Source organism: Ahaetulla prasina, chromosome 2 (assembly GCF_028640845.1).
Source record: "Ahaetulla prasina isolate Xishuangbanna chromosome 2, ASM2864084v1, whole genome shotgun sequence".
Taxonomy (NCBI): domain Eukaryota; kingdom Metazoa; phylum Chordata; class Lepidosauria; order Squamata; family Colubridae; genus Ahaetulla; species Ahaetulla prasina.
In genome coordinates, this window is record NC_080540.1 from 100322885 (window position 1) to 100344290 (window position 21406).

The 21406-nt window shown below is 40.5% G+C and overlaps 1 protein-coding gene across 2 annotated transcripts in view; it reads left to right on the top strand.

Annotated features, from left to right (window-relative positions):
* The window catches only part of ARHGAP26 (Rho GTPase activating protein 26), a 285303-nt gene that overhangs the window by 247581 nt on the left and 16316 nt on the right, over positions 1-21406 (top strand). Inside the window, exon 21 of one of the 2 annotated variants that reach the window (XM_058171506.1) lies at positions 9838-9948. The exons of the other annotated variant lie outside the window; for it this stretch is intronic. Coding sequence (XP_058027489.1) covers positions 9838-9948 — 111 coding nt within the window. The remainder of the gene's footprint in view (positions 1-9837; positions 9949-21406) is intronic. 2 annotated transcript variants of the gene reach the window in all.

Here is a 21406-nt window from a genome sequence, read left to right on the forward strand (position 1 = left end):
ACCCTTGTGCTCTTTACCTGGGACTCCCATCTCTTCCCGCTTAACAATTTGCACATCATGGCGTTATGATGACATCTAGGACTGCCTGGGGTTGCTGTCACTAAACAATGTGGACAAGTCTTCTTATGTTTAATGACCATGCCAATCCCAATTGATATCATCACTTGAGGACTATCTGTACTTGTACTGAGCCAATTAATTCCGCAACTTTTGGCTCTTTCATATCACCGGCAAAGTAGAGCTTTTTTATTATTATTATTATTATTATTATTATTATTATTATTATTATTATTATTATTATTATTATTATTATTATTATTTGGTCAAGTTTTGCAATGGTATATTGCAAAGTTACTAAAACTTTGTGTGTAATGAGCCTCCAGGTAAGATAATTCTACATACTGTATATTACTCCTTTAATATGATATTGATTATCTTAGAACTCTACAAGATCCAAATCTAAAAGTTTGTATTCTAAGTGTGCAAAGGATATTCCTTGAAAGCATGAAACATTGGTTTTTCTGCAGTTTTGGAACCAATTTTAAATGTGCAGGATGAAATCCAGTCCTACCTAGAAAATGATATCTGAATGGGAAACAATGGTTAAATAAGATTCCATGGGTAACTCTTGTTTCCCTAATTTATCCTAAGTGGAGACAATAGCAGTGTGTACTTCATAGGATATAACGATCGCTGAAGTTTTGAGAAACAGCTCTCTCAAAAATCGTCAAAATTAGGCTCCTGGCCATTCCAAATGTCTTTTAACATGGTCTCTCATTATGATACAGTTTTTGTCTCTTGAATCTGGGTCTTGGTGAGCAATATTTAATACTTAAATATTAAATGCCTAACACGTTCTTCATAATGTTAACATGATTAAGTCAGGAGATTATGTTGGCTTCATTCCATAGGTAATTCTTTTAGATTACATTTCTAAGCTGTATCGGTCATTATAGGATCTGCAAGTGGCCATCCTCCCCAATTTGTGTTGATACTATCTTCATGTGATTTGTGTCCCAATCTTGGACATGTGGAATAGTCTTCTTTTTCATCTTCGAGGTGTGTTTGATTCAACAACGTTAGATTACTCATTTCCCTTTCTAACAATGCCTTTTTTGTCAAGAGAACAGGAAAAACTTCCATACTACCATCTTTGGAGGAAAATGCATGTTTCTAGTGAAAAAGAAAATAGCAGCAGTTTCCAGATGAATGCTCTTTTGATTTGTTTGCTAATAACCTAAAATTAGAAAGCCCTCTGCATTCTCCTTTAGCACAGACCAACTTGTATTTGAGTGATCATGACACGTTCGTTCCATTAGAGGGCACGAATAGGCTTGCGTAGATGCTAAACACAATGTATGCATATACATTATTTACATACTCTGAACTGTAGTATCTCCTAAGTGGACAAAGTCTTGACTTGTTAGATCTGCTAGCATAACTCAATTATGTAGTCATTCTTACATATGCCCAGCACCATATGTGCAGCTCACACAGCCAAGGGCTTTTTGTTGCTGTGGTTGCTATTTTTATTTTTGCTTTTAAAATAACGGAGAAAGGAGGGTTGGCCATCAGTGTTTGATAGGTCGATTATTTTCTCATTTTGCTTCAGCTAATGACTTGTTTATTTTTAAAGAAATTATTGGATTTATACAGCTGCCCATCTCACTTGCATGTGACTCTGGACAGCATATACAGTTAAAACAAAACAGTGCAGTATACAGGACCTGTATACTGTACAAATCAAAAAGAGGGCTGTGAAAATATTTACAGACCCCTCGCATCCTGAACATAAATTGTTTCAACTCCTACACTCAAAATGACGCTATAGAGCACTGCACACCAGAACAACTAAACACAAGAACAGTTTTTCCCCCAAAGGCCATCACTCTGGTAAACAAATAATTCCCTCAACACTGTCAAACTATTTACTAAGTCTGCATTACTATTAATCTTCTCATCGTTCCTATCTCCTATCTCCTCCTACTTATGACTGTATGACTGTAACCTAGTTGTTGGTATCCTTTAGATTTATTTTGACTGTTTCCTAATATGATTTGATTGCTTATTTGTACCCTAGGACTATCATTAAGTGTTGTACTTTATGATTCTTGATGAACATATCTTTTCTTTCTATGTACACTGAGAGCATATGCACCAAGACAAATTCCTTGTGTCACACTTGGCCAATAAAGAATTCTATTCTATTCTATTCTATTCTATTCTATTCTATTCTATTCTATTCTATTCTATTATCAATACAGGGGCAGTTCTCAACCTACATTAAGTAACTGTTCCAAGTTACAACGGCACTGAAAAAAGAGACTTATGACCACTTTTCACACTTACGACCCTTGCAGCATCCTCATGGTCACATGATCAAATTTCTGGTGCTTGGCAATTGGTTCATATTTATGATGGTTGCAGCGTCCCAGGATCATGTGTTCAGCTTTTGCGACCTTCTGATAAGCAAAGTCAATGGGGAAGATTCACTTAATGTTACTAACGTAACAACTGCAATGATTCATTTAACATCTGTGGCAAGAAAGTAAAATGGGGCAAAACTCACTTAGCAACTTAAATTTTCAGCTCAGTTGTGGTCATAAGTCAAAGACTGTCTGTAATTTAACCATTAAACAGTTAAAAACAGAATGACAGAAGACAGAAATGAATTTTATGAGGAAGAGGAAGGGCTTGAAGAGCTGGCTTTCATGAAAATGCTATTGAAATGTATTTTGTTGACTGTTTGAATATTATTGTAATTTCCATTTGAATCCGCATTTGTATCTGCTTTTCTTTCATAGTTTTTCACAGCACTTGTCTAGGAAGGCAGGAGCCAAGCTCTATTGCCGTCCTGCCTGCTCTGCTTGTACCCTTTCTGGGAATATTTAGCTTGACAATGCTGAAGTCAGGATAACTTTCCTTTGTCCAGTCCACCAGGGTTCTTCTTATCCTTCAAGGCAATAAATGCATTTTCCCTGCACTCAAAAAAAGAAAAAGCCTCCCACACTTTCCTTTTTCCATATTTAGTATTTGTAATTTCAGTTGACGTAAATCTAGGCTTAGGCTGTTCCACTTCAGTGCTCTTGTCATATTAATCTAATCTTACTTTTGTCAGTCACCGTCCCAGAAGAAATCTTTGTCCATTTTTGTATACAGTTGCTGCTTTCTCGAAAGCGTGCATGTTCAGATAATTTTCCATTTTAAAAAAATGCTGGACTTCAACAACTGCACCTGGGTATCCTGGCCAACCTCATTAAATCTGCTGAGTGTACCTTCTTCTGGAAAAGGAAATTAAAAAAGTACTCAGGTGAATGAGGTTACAGAGGTAGTGGTATAAATTCATTACCATCAAAAGAAAAGATAAAGCAAGAGGGACACGAACATTCAGACCAGTCATAGAGACATTTTTACTTTTTTAGCATCTTAGAGAAATGGGACACCAGTAGGCATGTGTGCATCTGCATTTCTAAAAGATTTACGTACTCTTCTAGGGACAACAAATGGTACATTTTTTCAAGGTAAAGAGATTGCATCCTTGCCCACATTAATATTTCCAAATAATTAATATCATTTATTAATGATGAGATTTCCAGATATTAATCAATACAGTCAATCCATGATCGATAAAGTAGAAATATTGAATTATTTCTTTGTGTTCATTTGTGGTATCATATATTTGTCCCAAAAGTTTTTTTTTCCCCCAAAACGCAACTGGACTTTGTTTTTCCTTGAGAACATTTCTCAAGGAAAGGTACAATAACTGGAGAAGTGAGTCCAGTTACTTTTGAAAATAAAACACTTTTGGGACAACCATGACCTGGATAACTGAGAATCTCCATATTTGATTTCCATATTCATGATTCTCACAAAGCTATGCAACAGTGCTATCCCACCTCCTCCCATCCTAGCCTAGAATTAAGAGATGAGGAAAGTATTTTCATTGACAAATGGAAGAGGATAAAGATCACTGTGCATATTTTGCATTGGATGTTGAAGAAAATAAATCTATCAAATGTATTAAATAGACTTGCTCTTTTTATCTTACTTGAAAGCTGATTAAAAAAATCAATGTATTGTAAAGCATGTAAGCAATTTAAAGCCACATATTTGGTTTTAAAGGAGCAGCATTGATCGAGATGAAATTAATTAAATTTAGGCCAAATTAATATTTAGGAGAAAGGAATAAATCTAATATTAGTACTATTATTATCTGAGAAGTCAACTTGTAATGACTAAATGGGGAATCTTTTGTATGTATACAATTATATATACAATTAGGATATTTGCATACTTCTATTTAATGCAGTTGATTGACATTGGTATCCCTTTTGCTTTCTGATTTGGTTCCTTGGCAGTGAATTTGTTCACTCAGAACATTTGTTCTGACACAATCCTGTTCATTTCCTTGCAGTTGCAAGTACGTTTCATTTTCTGAATTTTGCTGACCATTGCTTCAGCACAGTGATTCTTCAAGTTAATGATGAGCCACTACATAAAAATTCAGAAACTACAATTAAACTTGTTGTGTTTTCATCTTTTAGAGCCTGGGGATTTCTTTTTTTTTAAACTGTTAAATGATAATGATAGTCACATTTCTTTATGTCTTATGCATGGCCTGTGCCCCAAATTTAAGCCAAGATTATGGATTTATCTATAATTTGAGGCAAGGCTGAGATGGCAACTGAACTCTGATGAAGATGGGAAGTCAGAGGCTAATATGGCAAGCAGGCTTTGACCAGTTTATTATTGAAGGTCTTGCACATGTGTATTGTCCCTGCCTTCAGGGACAATCAGCGGGTGAGATTATGGTTATGGAATGTGAGAAAATGAGGCTGAGGCAATGAACAGAGAATGGCTGGGGAACATGGAGGACTATTTACTTCAGAGGACTATTTTTTGGACATCCATGGATCAAGAATGGGAGATTCTATTTTGAGCAATTGTTGCTTTGCAAAACTGCTCTAAAAGAGACTAATGGGTAGCTTTCGTTTTTCCATTCATGAAGGAAAATGAAGCATGTAGAGACAGGCATGGCAGGACATAGTTGCTTTTGTTAGAATGATTTTGTGCTAAAACTGTTCTTTCATTTTTAAAAAAAGTTTGACTTGCAAAATTCACTCAGTCTAGTTTTCATTTTTTATCTGCACTATACTACTTATTCCATTGCTTTCTTTGATTCTATATTTCTCTGAGGTAGCGGTTACGGTCTTTCTTGAATAGACCCCCTATGTAAAGCAAGTTTGGCCATGAACTACAACTTATATTAAAAAAACTGTTCTAATCTGGTCAAGAATGCTCTTCTGGTGCCAAATTATGAGCTGCTTTTTTTATGATGAGGATACTTTCCCACAAGAAAACTGGAAAGAAGCCATCAGCTCCTTTCACACTGTCCATTTCCTCGAATTCCACAGGAAGACAGAGAAATCCATATAAAACTTAGGCATCATGTTGTCTTCTGGTTCCTATAAAGTGTATTTTAAAAGATATCCATGATATTTTTTTATCTAGCGAAAAGAAGGCAGTTATTGGATGTAAGCAATTCTATTATTCAGAAAGCTGTAGCTTTTCATCTAATATTGCTTATTATCTGGCCCCAATGGTTATCATATTTTAATAGGAATAATTTCCAGTGTTCAGGTACCATTTTCAATTTTTTTTCTTCCAATAAAGCTATTAGTAGCAGATAACTTGAAGCTATGGCTTGGCCAAACACACTCCAAAGTTTGCATTTGCTTCAAAAGTAGGATGTGTAATGAAATTATTGAAAGTTATCATTAGCAAATCTAATGTATCAGTTACTTTTATTTTGGAAGGAGTCTTTTCATTCACATGACTTAATAACCTTGGGTTGGATTGGATTGGATTGGATCGGATTTGACTGGACTGGATTGGACTAGACTGGATTGGTACCAATAAAGGAGAATATTTGTAGGTCAGGATTGAAATGAGGGGTCCTTGGTAGTCTCTGAGCTTGGTTATTGGTTATTTTCTTTCAGACATTTCATTCCCAAACTAGGTAACATCATCAGTGCTAGTAGACTGGATTGGATTACACTACACTACACTTTGTTACACTGGATCAGAGATAGTGCTGTTCCATCAGAAATAAAATTGTCTGGATCAGTAGAGCCATTAAGTTTAAAAGATATTAGTAAATGAAGTAGAGGACTATTGAGGATAAGGAGGAGTGAAAGTTTTCAAAAGAAATGGCATCAAACAGATACATAGTCCAGCTTTCAGCTCAGGGCTATCTAAAATGGCTCCCACCCAACTGTTAACTTTGTGCAGAAACCATTTTGTAGAATTGAGGTTGCAGTGAGTGATAGTGATGTAGGAGCAAATAACTGGACAGGGCTTAATTTCCTTTGTACATATGAATTATTTCTCAAGATACAGCGACAGTTGGTACCATATAGTAAGAAGCAATCCATACTGTGTCTAAATAGAAAGCATTATATAATTATTGTCCGTTGAGATTTTTCGTGGAGTCTACTAGAAAGAATCATGGGCGTGTTTGGGTATGTATTATGTATACAGTGATAATGAGGGTGTGCAAAATCCAAGGTGCTAAATGGAGCAAAGAGCTTGATGGTATGAAGAGTATTTTTCTGTAACTGTTGATTTGCCTGAGATAAGAATTTAGTGGGTTAAATATTATTCAGAACTAAATAGCTCAGCTTTGGGCACATATTTACATATTGCTTTCATAGCGAAATGTTTGAATGCAGGCCAAACCAAGAACAGCGATAAGAGATTCAACTGCAGTTTCTGGCCTCTGTTAACATGGAATGTGCAACATTTGTAAATTTCTATTTGAGTCATTTTAATTTTTTTAAATAAACTTGTGCCAAAACACTCCTAGGAAGCAATATATATGCACCTTAAATCATTGAATGAATTATCTTTTGCTGAGCTTGACATCCTAGGAGCTCTCCAATAGCTAACTCAGCATACGTAGAATTAACTGTTACAATGTCAGCTCTGATTTGGTGATCATTCTGGTATTTCGAAAATGTGTTCTCCCTTTGGAAAGGGAATCAAATTCCCTTTCCAAAGTCAGAGGAATCAAATTCCTCTGACTTTAGCATATGCCACAGCTGCAATCTTGAAAAAGGAGCTCAGAACTCTGCGGAGAAACTGTCAGTGACATTCTAATTTCTCAAATTTAATGAGTTTGTTTCTAAGATATGTAAGCCTGAACTAAAGGTGGAAAGTCCAGGTTGATTTTCAATAGTCTCAACATGCTTCACAGGTTCCTTAATAGTTTTTTTGTTGTTAAAACCCACATATACAGGAATGTTGTAAAATTACCTAGATTCAGTACAGTTTGTCTATTCTGTATTTGTTGCAGCTGTGAATGAATGACTGTAGGTATAACCAAAGGAAGTGAAGCGTTCCTTCTCTTGCAACATTTTAATCAGTCTGTCAGCAGTTCCTATAAACAGATTCTACTTTGTGTGATAAAATCAAGAACTTAAATAAAACTTACGTGCAAAAAAAAACACAGTAATAGAATGATATGCTGGCAGTTTTCTTCTAGATGAGGTAACAGACAGTAAGCACGTACATCCTTAAGTAATGGCGAACATTTCAATGTGCACCATTAAAGACCACGAAAACAGGAATGGATGGATTTTCCATGTTTCAAATTCCTGTATCCGCCACACATTGTGCCAGGGGATAGACTGTAGCTCAGCTGTTGCACAAAGCAATGTGGTAGCCTCAGGCAGCAAGTCATTTCTTAGTTTAATTTCTTACTACTGTATTCTTTCTCCACCCCAAGGGAGAGCAGCTTGCAGGATTTCTTTTCTTCATTTCATTCATTTCTGCCTCAGGTGTTAAAATGTTTTGGCTTTGGCAAGGTTATTGTGCTCCACGGGATGGGAGAAGGCTTGGATACATATTTTACAAGCAGAAAGCCCCAAGTTAATTTTCTTTACCATCTCTCCATAGGGCTGCAAATTGACTGGATGCTTGGATAATCATCCCCCATTAGGGCAAATAATATAGAGCTGAAAGGCTGTGTTTAACCCACATGTCCTGTTTCTCTTTGAGAACTTTTCTAATTAATTTGAAATTTGAAATGTGCAAGTCCTTCCAGGTTTTCAGCCCTCCTCCCCTTCCAGTAAAACATGCCCATGAGTAATTAATGCTGAAGGAGTTTTGTAGATTCACTCCAGTCCAAACAAGCCATGGAACTTGTTAGGATTTCATTTAAGCCACTACTCATTGTGGCTGCAGATTACTGAAAGAAACAGCCCTAAATCCTAGGACTGAAGATCCTATTGCACATGAAGGATCATATTTCCAAACTATTTCTTGCGTTTAAATAGGGAGTGACTTCTTGAACTTCTAAGTGCTGTTTATTTCTACAATATCTTATTTATGTCCTGAGCACATGAAACAATCCTGGTCTTCTCTTGGCACAGCTTGTCTCTGTATGCATTTCTCAGCTGACATTTTTAAGGACTTGAGGAAAAAAATTACAGTAAGACCACTATGTTTTCCATTAGCTAAATCAACATGGTTTATGAATATGTACCGCAGCTTATATCTGTGAATCTGTCTGCATAGGAAAAAAATTCTCTGCGGTGTTTTTAGCTTTTCATCTCAGTTATTTCTCAATCTAGCAAATGTATACTTGTGGGGTAAGGAGCAATGTTTTTAATTTGTATTCTGGTGGTGGTTGAATTTGATTGGGGGCAAGTTTTCTGTTGTTACCTTATTCCATTTAGAGTCACCTGCCAACTTATTTGTTTATTAAAAACAAGTCCCTCTGGGTTTTCAGCATGCAAGGCTCATTTACCATAAATGTAAACAGGAAATCATTTTCACATGCGATGAATTGTGACCCAGACAATACTCGCTTTTTTTCCCTGAGCATAGTATCACGCAGGTTGTTGCAAAGATTGCTAATTGTAGAAAAACAGGACCAGTATTTTCTGGTAATCAGTGAGGGGTACTTGTAATAAAAGAGATGGGCAGGGGGAGCTGAGGAGAATGCATGAGTTACAGGATAAAATGAGATGGCCATGAGCCTTGGGATCTATTTGCCAAAGGCAGCAGGAAAGAATCTTCTTAGCACAGGGGTGGGCAACTGTAGCCCCTTTATGACCTGTGGACTTCAACTCCCAGTTATGCTGGCTCAGGAATTCTGGGAGTTGAAGTCCACAGTTCATAAAGGGGCCATAGTTGCCCATCCGTGTCTTAGCGTCTAACAGGAGAATGGAATGCTAGGAAGGCTTGTTTGGGAATAGGTCTGAGGGTGAGATAGAGAGACTCCAATGAAACAAGACGCCTGTCAGGCCTGGAAACCATACTAGACTTTAGGGTTCCAGACGCTGCCACATTTTTCCCCTGAGGGGAAGAAGGGGGGCTGAGGGGTTTGGTAACATTCTTCAAGCGGTCAAGGTCGGATGGTGTTCACATCTGCAGGAAGAGTGGCAAGAAGATATTCGAATGAACTGGGAGAACGTGGGACCATGTGACCATCAAAGGGGTCAGGGGGGTGGGACTCTTGGGGTTTGTATAACTGGGAAAAGAATCCGGAAATTCAGTTTTGGAACTTCACTCATCATGTGCCAGTTTCCTCATGCTAGTAAAGAACTCTGAAAAACAACGGCTTCTGAGTTTTTTTTATGCAGAAGAGTTTTTTCTGGAACCTTGACAACGCCAACAGTTAAATAATCTCGCAATTTTTCCATTTGGGGATTTTTTCTAGTTCCACAGGTTTATCGGGGCCCTCATTGTTGCTGGGTCCTGCCTTCAAAGAGGGGTATTTGTTGGTGCTGTGCTTTTCTGTGTCTTGATAAGTTGTTTGGTTCTGTCTTGCAGCCCTCAGAATCCAAGTCCAACGTCACCCCTTTCACCGTCCTGGCCCATGTTCTCCGCACCATCCAGCCCTTTGCCCACCTCCTCCACGTCCAGCGATTCATCCCCCATCAGGTCTGTGGCACATTTGTGGTTTTGCTTCATTTGATTCTTTTGCTGCTGCTACTGCTGGGCTGCTGCTTTGACATTTTAAGTTGATCTGCTTTTTACCACTGCCTTCCCAAAGCTCTGCATTAGGGCTAACCTTTTTTTGGTTTGCAATCTTTCACAGCTTCAAAGGAGGGAGAGTTTAATATTCCATGACACCCCTTCTTCTTCAGGGGTGTAATGACTTGACTAATGTTGGTATGCCTCCTTAAATGTTCCAGTTATCCCAGCTGCAGTATTGCTATGGAAGAGAAGTAAGGTAGTTGAGTTTCTGTTTTACTTTCGTCATATTTTTGAATTTTGATACTTGTTCTTCAACAGGTAAGTTTTCATTACTACTCCCTGCAAAGGAAGTATAATAGATAAAAGTGAAGGCATTTTTAAAAATGCGGCCCTAGGTGCCAATCTGGTTTTCCTCTCTTCTCTTCTACATGGGTGAAAATAGCTTCAGGAATTTGTCAGTGGAAACCACTTGTGCCGTGCAAGACTTGAAAATGTTGATACCCCCCACACATATAACATGGGAAATTATAACATGATGCATTGTTCATAGGAAAAAAGCAAGTCAACCATTTATAATCAAGCAAGTTTGGTTAAATAGAACACAATTATTTGATAAAACCAAGCAAGTTCATTGTGTTTTTGATATTTTCAGTTGTTATTTCATTCTGCGTATTTGCACAGAATTGGTCGAGAATTTTAAATATCTTTCCAAAGGAATTGGTTCACTTACTTCAGAAATAGCATTCACTGCCTTTCTTGTGAAATTCCACCGGCTGTCCCTTTTCCACCCTCATAATCATAGTTCTGAATGATTTTATGCAAAATATACAAAAATACACAACTCCTTTCCCACAGTCAACTGTTCAGGGAAAATTAATCGGGTCCATAAGACTATTTGCAAAAGCTTGAGAAAAAGTAACAAAAAATACATCAGTAACTACAAAACCAAAATGAGTTAATATATACAGTACTGTGATGACCAAGTATTTGCTTAATTAAGAGGTCTGAATCAGTGCATGTTGATCCATCCCTACAAATGTTGATCCTGTTGGAAACATTTGTCTCAATCTCAAAGCAATCACCTTTTTTTGTGTGATAGAAACACACAGTATTGTGGTATAATTTTGAAGTTGGGCAACTCATTCTGGCAAATCCAGTATCTTCTTGATGACTACTGGCAGAGCCAGGGCAGGGATGGTGCAACTATTTTTACCCTCCATCCCTTCTCAGAGACTTTTGGTGCCATTGCTCATGATTCCTTCTGGACTGTCTATAGGGACAAGAAGAGAGGGACACATAGTTTTGCAATGGTTCTCCTTCTTTTTCCACAACTGGTCCCAGGCAGTGTTGATGAGAGAGAGGGAGAGAGGCAGATAGCAGCAGCACCAAGGTGGATCTTTGCACAGTTTTCACAATCATTCATATTTTGTCAGACATCTAGATCAGCACAAAAACAATAGAACGTGATTGCCTGCATTGAAGCTTGTTCTAAAGAAACAACTAGTACAAGTATTAAAAGATGCCAATACCATAATAACAAATATAATCACCTGCTCATACTTCAAGAAACAAACCAACTAATTACAGCACAGCTGCAATTATAGCTGAATACCTGGAATGCAAAATCAACAAACAAGAAAAAATGCAGAGTGCACCGCCATCAAGTTGGAAAATTAAAATTCAGCATGCTAAAGCCAGATTCAAGTAAGCTAGAACAGATGAAAGAAAAGAAGCTGAAGAACAAGGGGGGAAAAATCTGATCAAGAAATATCACCTAGAAACAAGGAAGCTTAAAGGAAGCACTGGAAATAACAAAGCAGCAAATAACAGCTGTAGGCAAGAAGATCAGCAGATTCAAAGCTCCCCTTGCACATTATAAGCAGAATCTCCAATTTCCGTTGAATCAGAAACATTTTTTGTTAATCCTTCAATAGAGAGACTGCAATGAACCAGTCAACCCCTAACAAAGAAACAACAGTCCAGTTCTGGCCGCAACTAGCGGATAACCTTCCAAAAATACAAAAATGCAGGTTGATTAAAGGATAGGGATACAAATTAAAAAAAGAAGCCAAAATGTAAGAACTCGTAATAACAGTAGAAATGGTGGAGAAAAGGGAAGGAAGATCAAAAATTGGTCAGCAACAAATGAAGGTGAACTGCATGTTTTGGAGTTGAAATAGCCGACTGGTCTGGAATATCCGACCAACTTGTCGCCAAATCCTTTAACATACAAAAGGATGTAAAACTGAGGATCAGTTAACATCTGGCAAAACCAACCTGATAATGAAAGGTCCAACAGAAGTGGCCAGCAACTATAGCTGGTCCTCAACTTACGACCACAGTTGAGCCCAAAATTTCTAAGTGAGACAGTTGTTAAGTGAATTTTGTGACTATTTTAATGACGTTTCTTGCTGTAGTTGTTAAGTGAATCACTGCAGATGTTAGTAACACGGTTCTTAAATGAATCCTCATTGACTTTGCTGAGTCAGAAGGTCGCAAAAGGAGACAACATGGCCCTAAGACACTGCAACCGTCATAAATATGAATCAGTTGCCAAGCATCTCAATTTTGATCACATGACTAAGGGCATGCTTCAATGGTCGTATGTGTGAAAAATGGTGATAAGTCACTTTTTTCAATGCTGTTCTAACTTCAAACAATTACTAAATGAAATGTTGTAAATCAAGGACTATCTGTACAGGCCAATTACCTGCTTATCGACAACTTCAACTTCAAATAATAATGCAATTTGGTGGAATTTTGCATTGCCTATTGCAAGTCCCAGGAGAAATCACATTTATTCTTCTACCAAAAAATAAAAGAGAAGGAAAGAAAGAGAGCCTGTTTCTGATTAAAACTCCACCATAAAGCACAATAAGCCACTAATACAAACTTAGATGAAACTGAAGATTAAGATTGCAGCCATAAGTACCTGGATGTAAGATTGTTATTCAGAATTACTTATTCCTGATTCCATTTTGAACTTAAAAGTGGATTAAGTTTTAACCAGATACATTCAGGCAGCTAAATATATAGTATTTAGCTTTGAATTAAAAATGCAAATCCCCCCCTACCCAAAAAAAGCTATGGTTAAAGTGCTAACAAGAAATGGTACCCCATTAAAAATGGGGGGGGGGAAGAGAAGTCATTATATTCTATTTGATTATTCTTTCATCTGTTGACTTCCTGTGTGTTTAGCCATCATGAACTGCAAGGAACTTAGAAAGCCCTTCACAGCCATCTTGGGAAAAGAGCATCTCAGAGCAGTGCTCCTTTACCTTCTCCATCCATCATTCCACTTTCTCTGAGCCTGTGCGAAGTGCAGTTTGTGACTGTGTAATTAAATTTATTTTAATGTGCTCTGGATGAAGGCTGAGTATATAGTGTAATCTCTAGGACTTGGCAACGATTGTAAGAAATGGAAGACTCTTTTTTTTAAAAAAAAAGCTCTATATGTAATTTTTCTTTTGGATCATTGTATGATGAAGACAACGAGCATTAAGCATCAGGGTTAATATAATCTGTGGGTCCCAATCTGAATTTCTCTGCAATCTGATTATAAATCCTATCTCTCTGGGAGGCTGATTGATTATTGGAGGGGGGGGGCGTTTAAATCGATTACTTCATGAAAATTGCACAGAGAGGGCATGCATATTCTAGTGACTCAGTTTACAAACAAATAAACCATTTATCAACACCAAGCCTCTTATGCTTTTATTCTGATATAGGAAAGGGGAGATGGAGAGAGGCACATTTGCAGCTCTTCTCCAAACTGTACAAGGTCACATGGCTGAAACTCGACTGAGTGCTTTCTTGGCCAAATGCCATGCTTAAAGGCAAAAATTAAAACAAAGACCTCATTTGAAAGATCCGGGGCTCCTTTCCATCCTCCATCATCCAAGCTGGGCTTTGAAGGGCAGCACAACATAAAAGAAGGGCACTGAAGTTGCAGAGCATTGAGATGCTGCAAAAGGAAAGAAGTCCAAAATTGGACCGTGAATTGAAGGCTATTTTGGCAATGCCTCTGTTTCAACTTATTTTAATTATTGGAGAATGCTCTATGCTTGCCTGCGTTTTCCTGGGTTCCTTCCCATCTTCTAAAAAGTTACACATTTTCCTGGAGGGAGGGGGGGGGCTGGCTGTTTTCTGTCCCCCCCCCCCCACTCACTGCTTTCTTGTCTTTGGACCTGCTCGGTTGAGGGTTGAACAAGCTTCCTGATTAAATTGAACTGACTATCTTTGCTGCTGTCTCTACTTTTGAAAAGCTAAGCAAACCAGTCGAACTACCTATTGGTGTGACTCAGGTAAAATTTAGAATTGTAAATCCAAGTGTGGAGATAGAGGGAAAATGGCAAGTGAAAATGGCAAGGCATTTGATGCTTGAAGGGTTCATATGTCTCATTTTTATATCACCTTTTTTCTTTTTTTGAAAAGAAGGCAACTTGTATTGCTTGGGAATATTTGCAGATTGTGTCCATCATTTTTCATTTTGAACTCAGGTGTTACATTTTATTTTATTCCGAACAATGATTTTTTTCCTTGCCAATGCAACTTTCCACAACGAAGAAGTGGTCCTTTTGAAATTCTGCTCCTGACTTTGATGCTCTAAAAATGCTGCAAAGAAGACGACAGAAAGACAGAAAGAGGATGATCTGGTTCTAGTTGTGGAGCCGCTCTGTATAGATTTCTTTTCTGCCATTCCTTTGGTTTGGAATCCCAGAGTGCCCACCTGCTATAATTTTGCTGCAGCTTTCCATCCCTGCGTTCGGTCAAACAAATTTTTCCCCTCTGTTGGCTGGCTGTGCACAAGCGATTGTGTGCTTTAAGACATCAGGTTTCTGTTAAGTCAATGGAAAATACAGCAGTTAAATGTAAGATCGTTTACATCTTAATGCATTTTTTAAAAAAATCATCTGACTTGCAATCAGTTGCAGGAATTGCTTGGTTCACCCTAATCCTGATAATCTGCTTCAAAAAGCCAACATAGATTTGCATTGAACATGCTTTTTGCACTTTGGCATGTTCTTTAAAGTGCACATAAAATTTTGCTGGCAAAGATAGTGATCATTATCAGGATTTTTGCAGACAAAGAATGGTAGTGAAACCCTTTCTTTCACTACCCCAGACTTGAAGAACGTTTTTTCTCTGAAGCCTCTATTTGCAAGGGGAGAAAAAAATCACCAGTTACCTTCAGATAGGAGTTTCATGCTACTGAAAAAAACCAGCTTTATAGTGTTGGAAGAAATATCCATCTGGGTTCAGTTCCAAGTGGGGACAAAGACACTGGAAACATGGAGGCTGCTTGGAAAGATGGTTTAATGGTGGTCAGGATCACATGGGTTGAGTTCCTGAACAGAAAAGGGATGAGATCCTGTGCGCTCCCTGGCTTTATGCTTTTTCTGAGCTTTGAACTTTCTGGGGCACAGGAAGAGTATCCTGATTGGTTGTCAAACTCCCAGGTGGTCTAGGGGTCTTAGCTAACATTCTAGGTTGTCCCTCAAGCTTGCCTGAGCCTTGCCATGTGGTGAGTTTCTGTTGCTAGATGGGTCCTATTATGTTGCAGATGATGATGGCCCATTGACAAAGGTGGGGAGAATGAGTTTCTACCTCTGACCCATTGACAAAGGTGGGGGGAAATGAGTGAGTTTGGCTGAGGCTTTAATGGCCCATTGACAAAGGTGGGGGGGAGTCAGGAAGCTGCTTTGTCTTTAAAACATGTTTCTCCATTTGTCATCCAGGGAAATATATTCTGCCTTTTAAATATTTTTTAAAATATTTCATTCTTCTAGGAGGGGGGGTGGGTGCTAAATTCCTACAATAGTATTGTCATTAAGACTTCATTAAGAGTAGTAAGAATTAATCCCTCACATTCATCCTATTCCACTGATGCTGCTTGCATCCACAAAGGCATTTCATATCAAAATATACATTTCAGGTCGTATGTAGCAAAACTGCGAGGGCGTATCCTAAAACCACTGCTAAATACCATCTCAAACAAGACACTCTTACAACGCTATCCAGGTCCCTTTGTGTGAGTGGGAAGATAGCGTACTGCGCATGTGAATAATTTTTCCAGAAGATGTTTCCTTTTATTTAACCATGCCATCATCTTTGCCTTCCTTTATTTAAAGCTCTTGATAGAACAATTGAGGTTCAGTTTACTAAAAGTTAAGAGGCCGGCATTGTTGGATGATTTAGCAAACATCTGTTGCAGATTTTCTCATTTGGTTCAGGATAAAGCTGGCCTGGTATTTTCTGATATTAATTATACTGCTGTCCAGGTCATCTGGTTTTGTCTTTACACATTTCTCAGCAGGGGATTTTCAAAGACTGTAAAGGAGCTCAGATTTAAATACCATATTTTCCATTAGCAAAAAAACCAAAAAAAAAGGCATAGTCTCTGTGCCACAATCACTAATGCATATGGCTTTTCTACAATGAGGGGAGTGGAGGGGGGGTAAGTAAGCAAAGAACTAAAACTAATTAAAGAAATTCCTAGAGAAAAATAGACAAAGGGATGGAGTATCACCAATCCATGGAAACTAGGAGTAACAGCCCATTCTTTTCTTTCTTTCTTTTTTTTTAGCCTGTATGCCCTGGGATCAATTAGAATAATTGTGCCTTATCTGCCAATTCATCTCCTTTTGTAATGCATAGATTACAGTTCAAGTTTTTTTTAGAAAAGAGAAAACAATCTTTTCTATCCTCTCTTGGTTAACAAAAATAGTCTTCAATAGAGGTTACTGTCCATCCCGAAGGAACAGGAAAGCAGGTCTAAATGTTTAGAATAGAATAACAGAGTTGGAAGGGACCTTGAAGGTCTTCTAGTCCAGCCCCCTGCCCAGGCAGAAAACCCTACACCACTTCAGACAAATGGTTATCCAACATTTTCTTAAAAATTTCCAGTGTTGGAGCATTCACAATTTCTGGAAGTAAGTGGTTCCACTGATTAAGTGTTCTAATTGTCAGGAAATTTCTCCTTAGTTCTAAGTTGCTTCTCTCCTTGATTTTCCACCCATTGCTTCTTGTTCTACCCTCAGGTGCTTTGGAGAATAGCTTGACTCCCTCTTCTTTGTGGCAGCCCCTGAGATATTGGAACACTGCTATCATGTGATCCCTAGTTCTTCTTTTCATTAAACTAGACATACCCAGTTCCGGCAACCTCTCTTCATATGTTTTAGCCTCCAGTCCCCTAATTATCTTTGTTGCTCTTCTCTGCACTCTTTCTAGAGTCTCCGCATCTTTTTTACATCGCGGTGACCAAAACTGAATGCAATATTCCAAGTGTGGCCTTATCAAGGCATTATAAAGTGGTATTAATACTTCACGTGATCTTGATTCTATCTCTCTGTTTATGCAGCCCAGAACTGTGTTGGCTTTTTTGGCAGCTGCTGCACACTGCTTTTTTTTTTTTTTGAATTTATATCCCGCCCTTCGCCGAAGACTCAGGGCGGCTTATACTGTGTTAAGCAATAGTCTTCATCCATTTGTATATTATATACAAAGTCAACTTTATTGCCCCCAACAATCTGGGTCCTCATTTTACCTACCTTATAAAGGATGGAAGGCTGAGTCAACCTTGGGCCTGGTGGGACTTGAACTTGCAGTAATTGCAAGCAGCTGTGTTAATAACAGACAGACTTAGTCTGCTGAGCCACCAGTTTCATCTTAGGATCCTACGATTAGGAGTCATAATGCTACTGAGTCCAGTCCAGCATCCTGTTCACTGCAAGAATCTAAACTAAAACATTTTGATAGTGGTCTCCTGCCTTAAATACTGAGTTCGTCTTCCTTGGCATAACTGAAAAGTCAAGTTTTCATAGGCCTCTTCGATTCTCTAAGAATAATGCATTAAGGAAAAAAGCAGATTTTTTTTTTGTTTTTTCCAAACTTCTCTTTATGCAATTTTCCCATTGGCAAAATTGGTACTAATCAACAAACGTATGGATTAGGGATTCAGCTTTGAGCAGAAGACTGCTGGAATTTTCACTGTCTGAAGAATTCTCGGTGGACAGTGGGGTGCGGCCCCCGCCCTGGCCCCCAAGGAAGCCGCCGCTCGCCCGGTTGCAGATGCGGGGAGGCTCCGCTGAGGCTACCCCTGCCCACCCGGGGCTGCGGGCCGGCCATTCAGCCACTGGGCTGTAGGGGGCGCCCGGGACGCCCACGGCTCCAGCCCGGCCCACCAGACAGAGGAGGAGGCGGGCGGGCGGCAGAGCTTCCGGCGCTGCTCCAGGCGCCCTCGGCTCGCGGCGCCGCGCAGGTAGGCTCTCGGGGCGGGCCGGCAGAGCAGGGCGGGACGGGCAGGGGAGCGGAGCGGAGGAGGATGGGAGGGTTGAGCTGCTGAGTGGGCCCCGCTGCCGGGGCTGCCGAGGGTCCCGGCGGGAACGGGACGCTTCTGCTCCCCGGAGAACCTCTGGGTGGGGCATACCAGGCATTCCCACCAACTGAGCTGCATCGCTGGGGGAGGGGGGGAGGCGGTGGCTGGAGAGGGACAACCCGCCTTCGCCGCCCCCCACCCAGAGGTTCTCCGGGGAGCAGAAGCGTCCCGTTCCCGGGACCTCGGCAGCCCGGCAGCGGGCCCACTCAGCAGCTCAACCTCCATCCTCCTCCGCTCCGCTCCCCGCCCGTCCAGCCCTGCTCTGCCGACCCGCTGGAGAGCCTACCTGCGCGCGCCAGCCAAGGCGCCCGGAGCAGCGCCGAAGCTCTGCCGCCGCCCGCCTCCTCCTCTGTCTGGTGGGCGGCGGGCGGGTTGTCCTCTCCAGCCACCGCCTCCCCTCCCCAGCGATGCAGCTCAGTTGGTGGGAATGCCTGGTAAGGCGCAGCTCAGTTGGGGCCTTGTCCGGGAAGCTGAGTGACCAAGGAGGCTCTGGGAGAGGCGAAGAGACCCACCACCCCACCCCACCCCCGCGGTGTTGCCACAGCTGGGGAAGATGGCAACATCCTGGGATGCCGGGATGCCCAAGGGGATGAAGCCCTTCCTCGCAAAGAGTCTTTTGGGCCCAAGGCAGCTTGGCGGCTGGTGGCCCCTGTGCCCCATGGGGCATTGCCAGGTCGTTCCTCCAATGGGCCAAAGCCTCCTGGCTGACCCACAAGGCCCTCGGAGGGGAGAACAGCCGCCTTCCTAGCACAGCTGCCTCTTCCCAAAAGGGAAGTTTGTTTGTTTGTTTGCCTTTGAAGGTGTCTCTCACCCGCTTGGCTTGTTTCTGTTTCATTTTGTCTGCCTCTGAGAAGGACTGGCTGGCTGCAAAACTCTTGTGGCTTGAGGCTATTGTGCGCACTCTGTACATGGGCCCCAGCTGCCCCTCGGAGCAGCTTCAAAGCCCTTTGGGGGCTCTGCTCCCAAACCTGTGCCCAAACCGAGGGACCCTTGGGGGCTTCTTTGCATGCTGCAGGATCTCCCAGCGTGACAGTTTTGCACCCTGCAGACTGATAGAAAGCAGCTGGGACTCCCCTGGCGGAAAAGAAGAAGACCGGCATCGAGAAACAGGTGAGGGCGGCGAGGGGCCGAACAGCGTTGGTGGGGGGAAGTGTGCAGAATGTCTCCAGACAAAAACTATATCGCACTTTTGACCAGTCCTCACACTTATGACCGGTCATCATTTATGCCTGTTGCAGCATTTTGTGCATAGGGACTACTCAGAGGGCTGAAAAGTTATTTTTGACCTGTCCTCACACTTTTGACTGGTCCTCACACCTACAACTATCTTTACATTTTGCACCCTATCTTGTAACCGTGGTGAAGAGAAGCAGTTGTGAAATGAGTGATATGGTTGTTAAAAATGCTGCAATGGGCATAAATGTGAGGATGGTCATAAGTGTGAGGACTGGTCAAAAATTACTTTTTTTAGCCCTCTGAGTAGTTTCTATGCCCATAGCCACATCCACTCAGTCACATGAGCAGTTAGCCACACCCACCAGTCACATGACCACCAAGCCACACCCCAAAATAAGCCACGCCCATCCCCCCCCCCCGGTGGCCCGGGCCTTTGCTTTTTTTCTGTATTTGGCCCTCACTCAAAAAAGTTTGGACACCCCTGGATTAGGGATTCAGCTTTGAGCAGAAGACTGCTGGAATTTTCACTGTCTGAAGAAAAAAATGCAAAGACATCAAGTTTTGCACCTGATGTTTCCAGTTGTTGGAGATGTAACAAAACAAATACTGAATGTTCCCTTGTCTATACCTCTAACATAAGGAGCTCACCAAGCTAATTTTGGGGAGGGGTCTATTTTTTATCATGGATTTGTCAAGTGTTCCTTTCTAGCAATGCTTTTTTAATTTATCGGTTACAAACCTTAGCTGTAGGGTTAGATATATGGATGCATTATTCTATGGCGTTGGGGTCCCAATTCCTAATGCTGATAATAGCTTATAATACAATAAATTGTTTGGGGCCCGCCTAAATGAAGGAACATTCTTTTCATATTAGGTAAAGGTAAAGGTTCCCCTCGCACATACATGCTAGTCGTTCCCGACTGTAGGGGGCGGTGCTCATTTCTGTTTCAAAGCCGAAGAGCCAGCGCTGTCAGAAGATGTCTCCATAGTCATGTGACTAAATGCCAAAGGTGCACGGAACGCTGTTACCTTCCCACCAAAGGTGGTCCCTATTTTTTCTACTTGCATTTTTTACATGCTTTTGAACTGCTAGGTTGGCAAAAGCTGGGACAAGTAACGGGAACTCACCCCATTATGTGGCACTAGAGATTTGAACCACTGAATTGCCGACCTTTTGATCGACAAACTCAGTGTCTTAGCCACTGAACCACCACGTCCCTATCCTTTTCATACTAGGCTCCTCCCCCCCAAAAAATCTAAAATCTTCCCTTGAGAGCCTTCCAAGCTGTCTTCGTCCAGGGGGCATTTATGCAGTTCCCAAGGAAATTTTTTTTTAGGGGGTATCATTCTATCTTGGAACTATACTTCCCAGATATTATCTTAAGGCCTACCATATAGTATTTTTATGTATGCAGTGAAGAACTTTTTATCCATGCAGACCTGTTAAGAGTTACTTGACATTTTAGATCTTTAATGTGATTTTGTGATTTTTATGCTTTATGTATTACCTTATTATTGGTGATTGCTTGACTATGTGCTAACAGGTCAATGGTTATTTTTCGCAACTGCATACAGTATATAGAGTTTCTCTATCCTCTCCCCAGCCTGGTCCTTCAAGTCTTCCATTGATGCACCTATCACCACTATAACTTTGGTCATTTTACTTTGCTGCTTGTCTGGCTCCTTCTTCTCTTTCCTTCCAGTTTTCCCAGTACCGGAGCTTTCTCTAGAGACCTGGGTTTTTGCATAATGTGCCCAAAGTAGGGTAATTTGGCCCTGGTTATTTGTACTTCAATAAGAACTCTGCATGGGTGTGTAGGAATTTAGCACCCACCCCCCTCCTAGAAGAATGAAATGTTTTAGAAAATA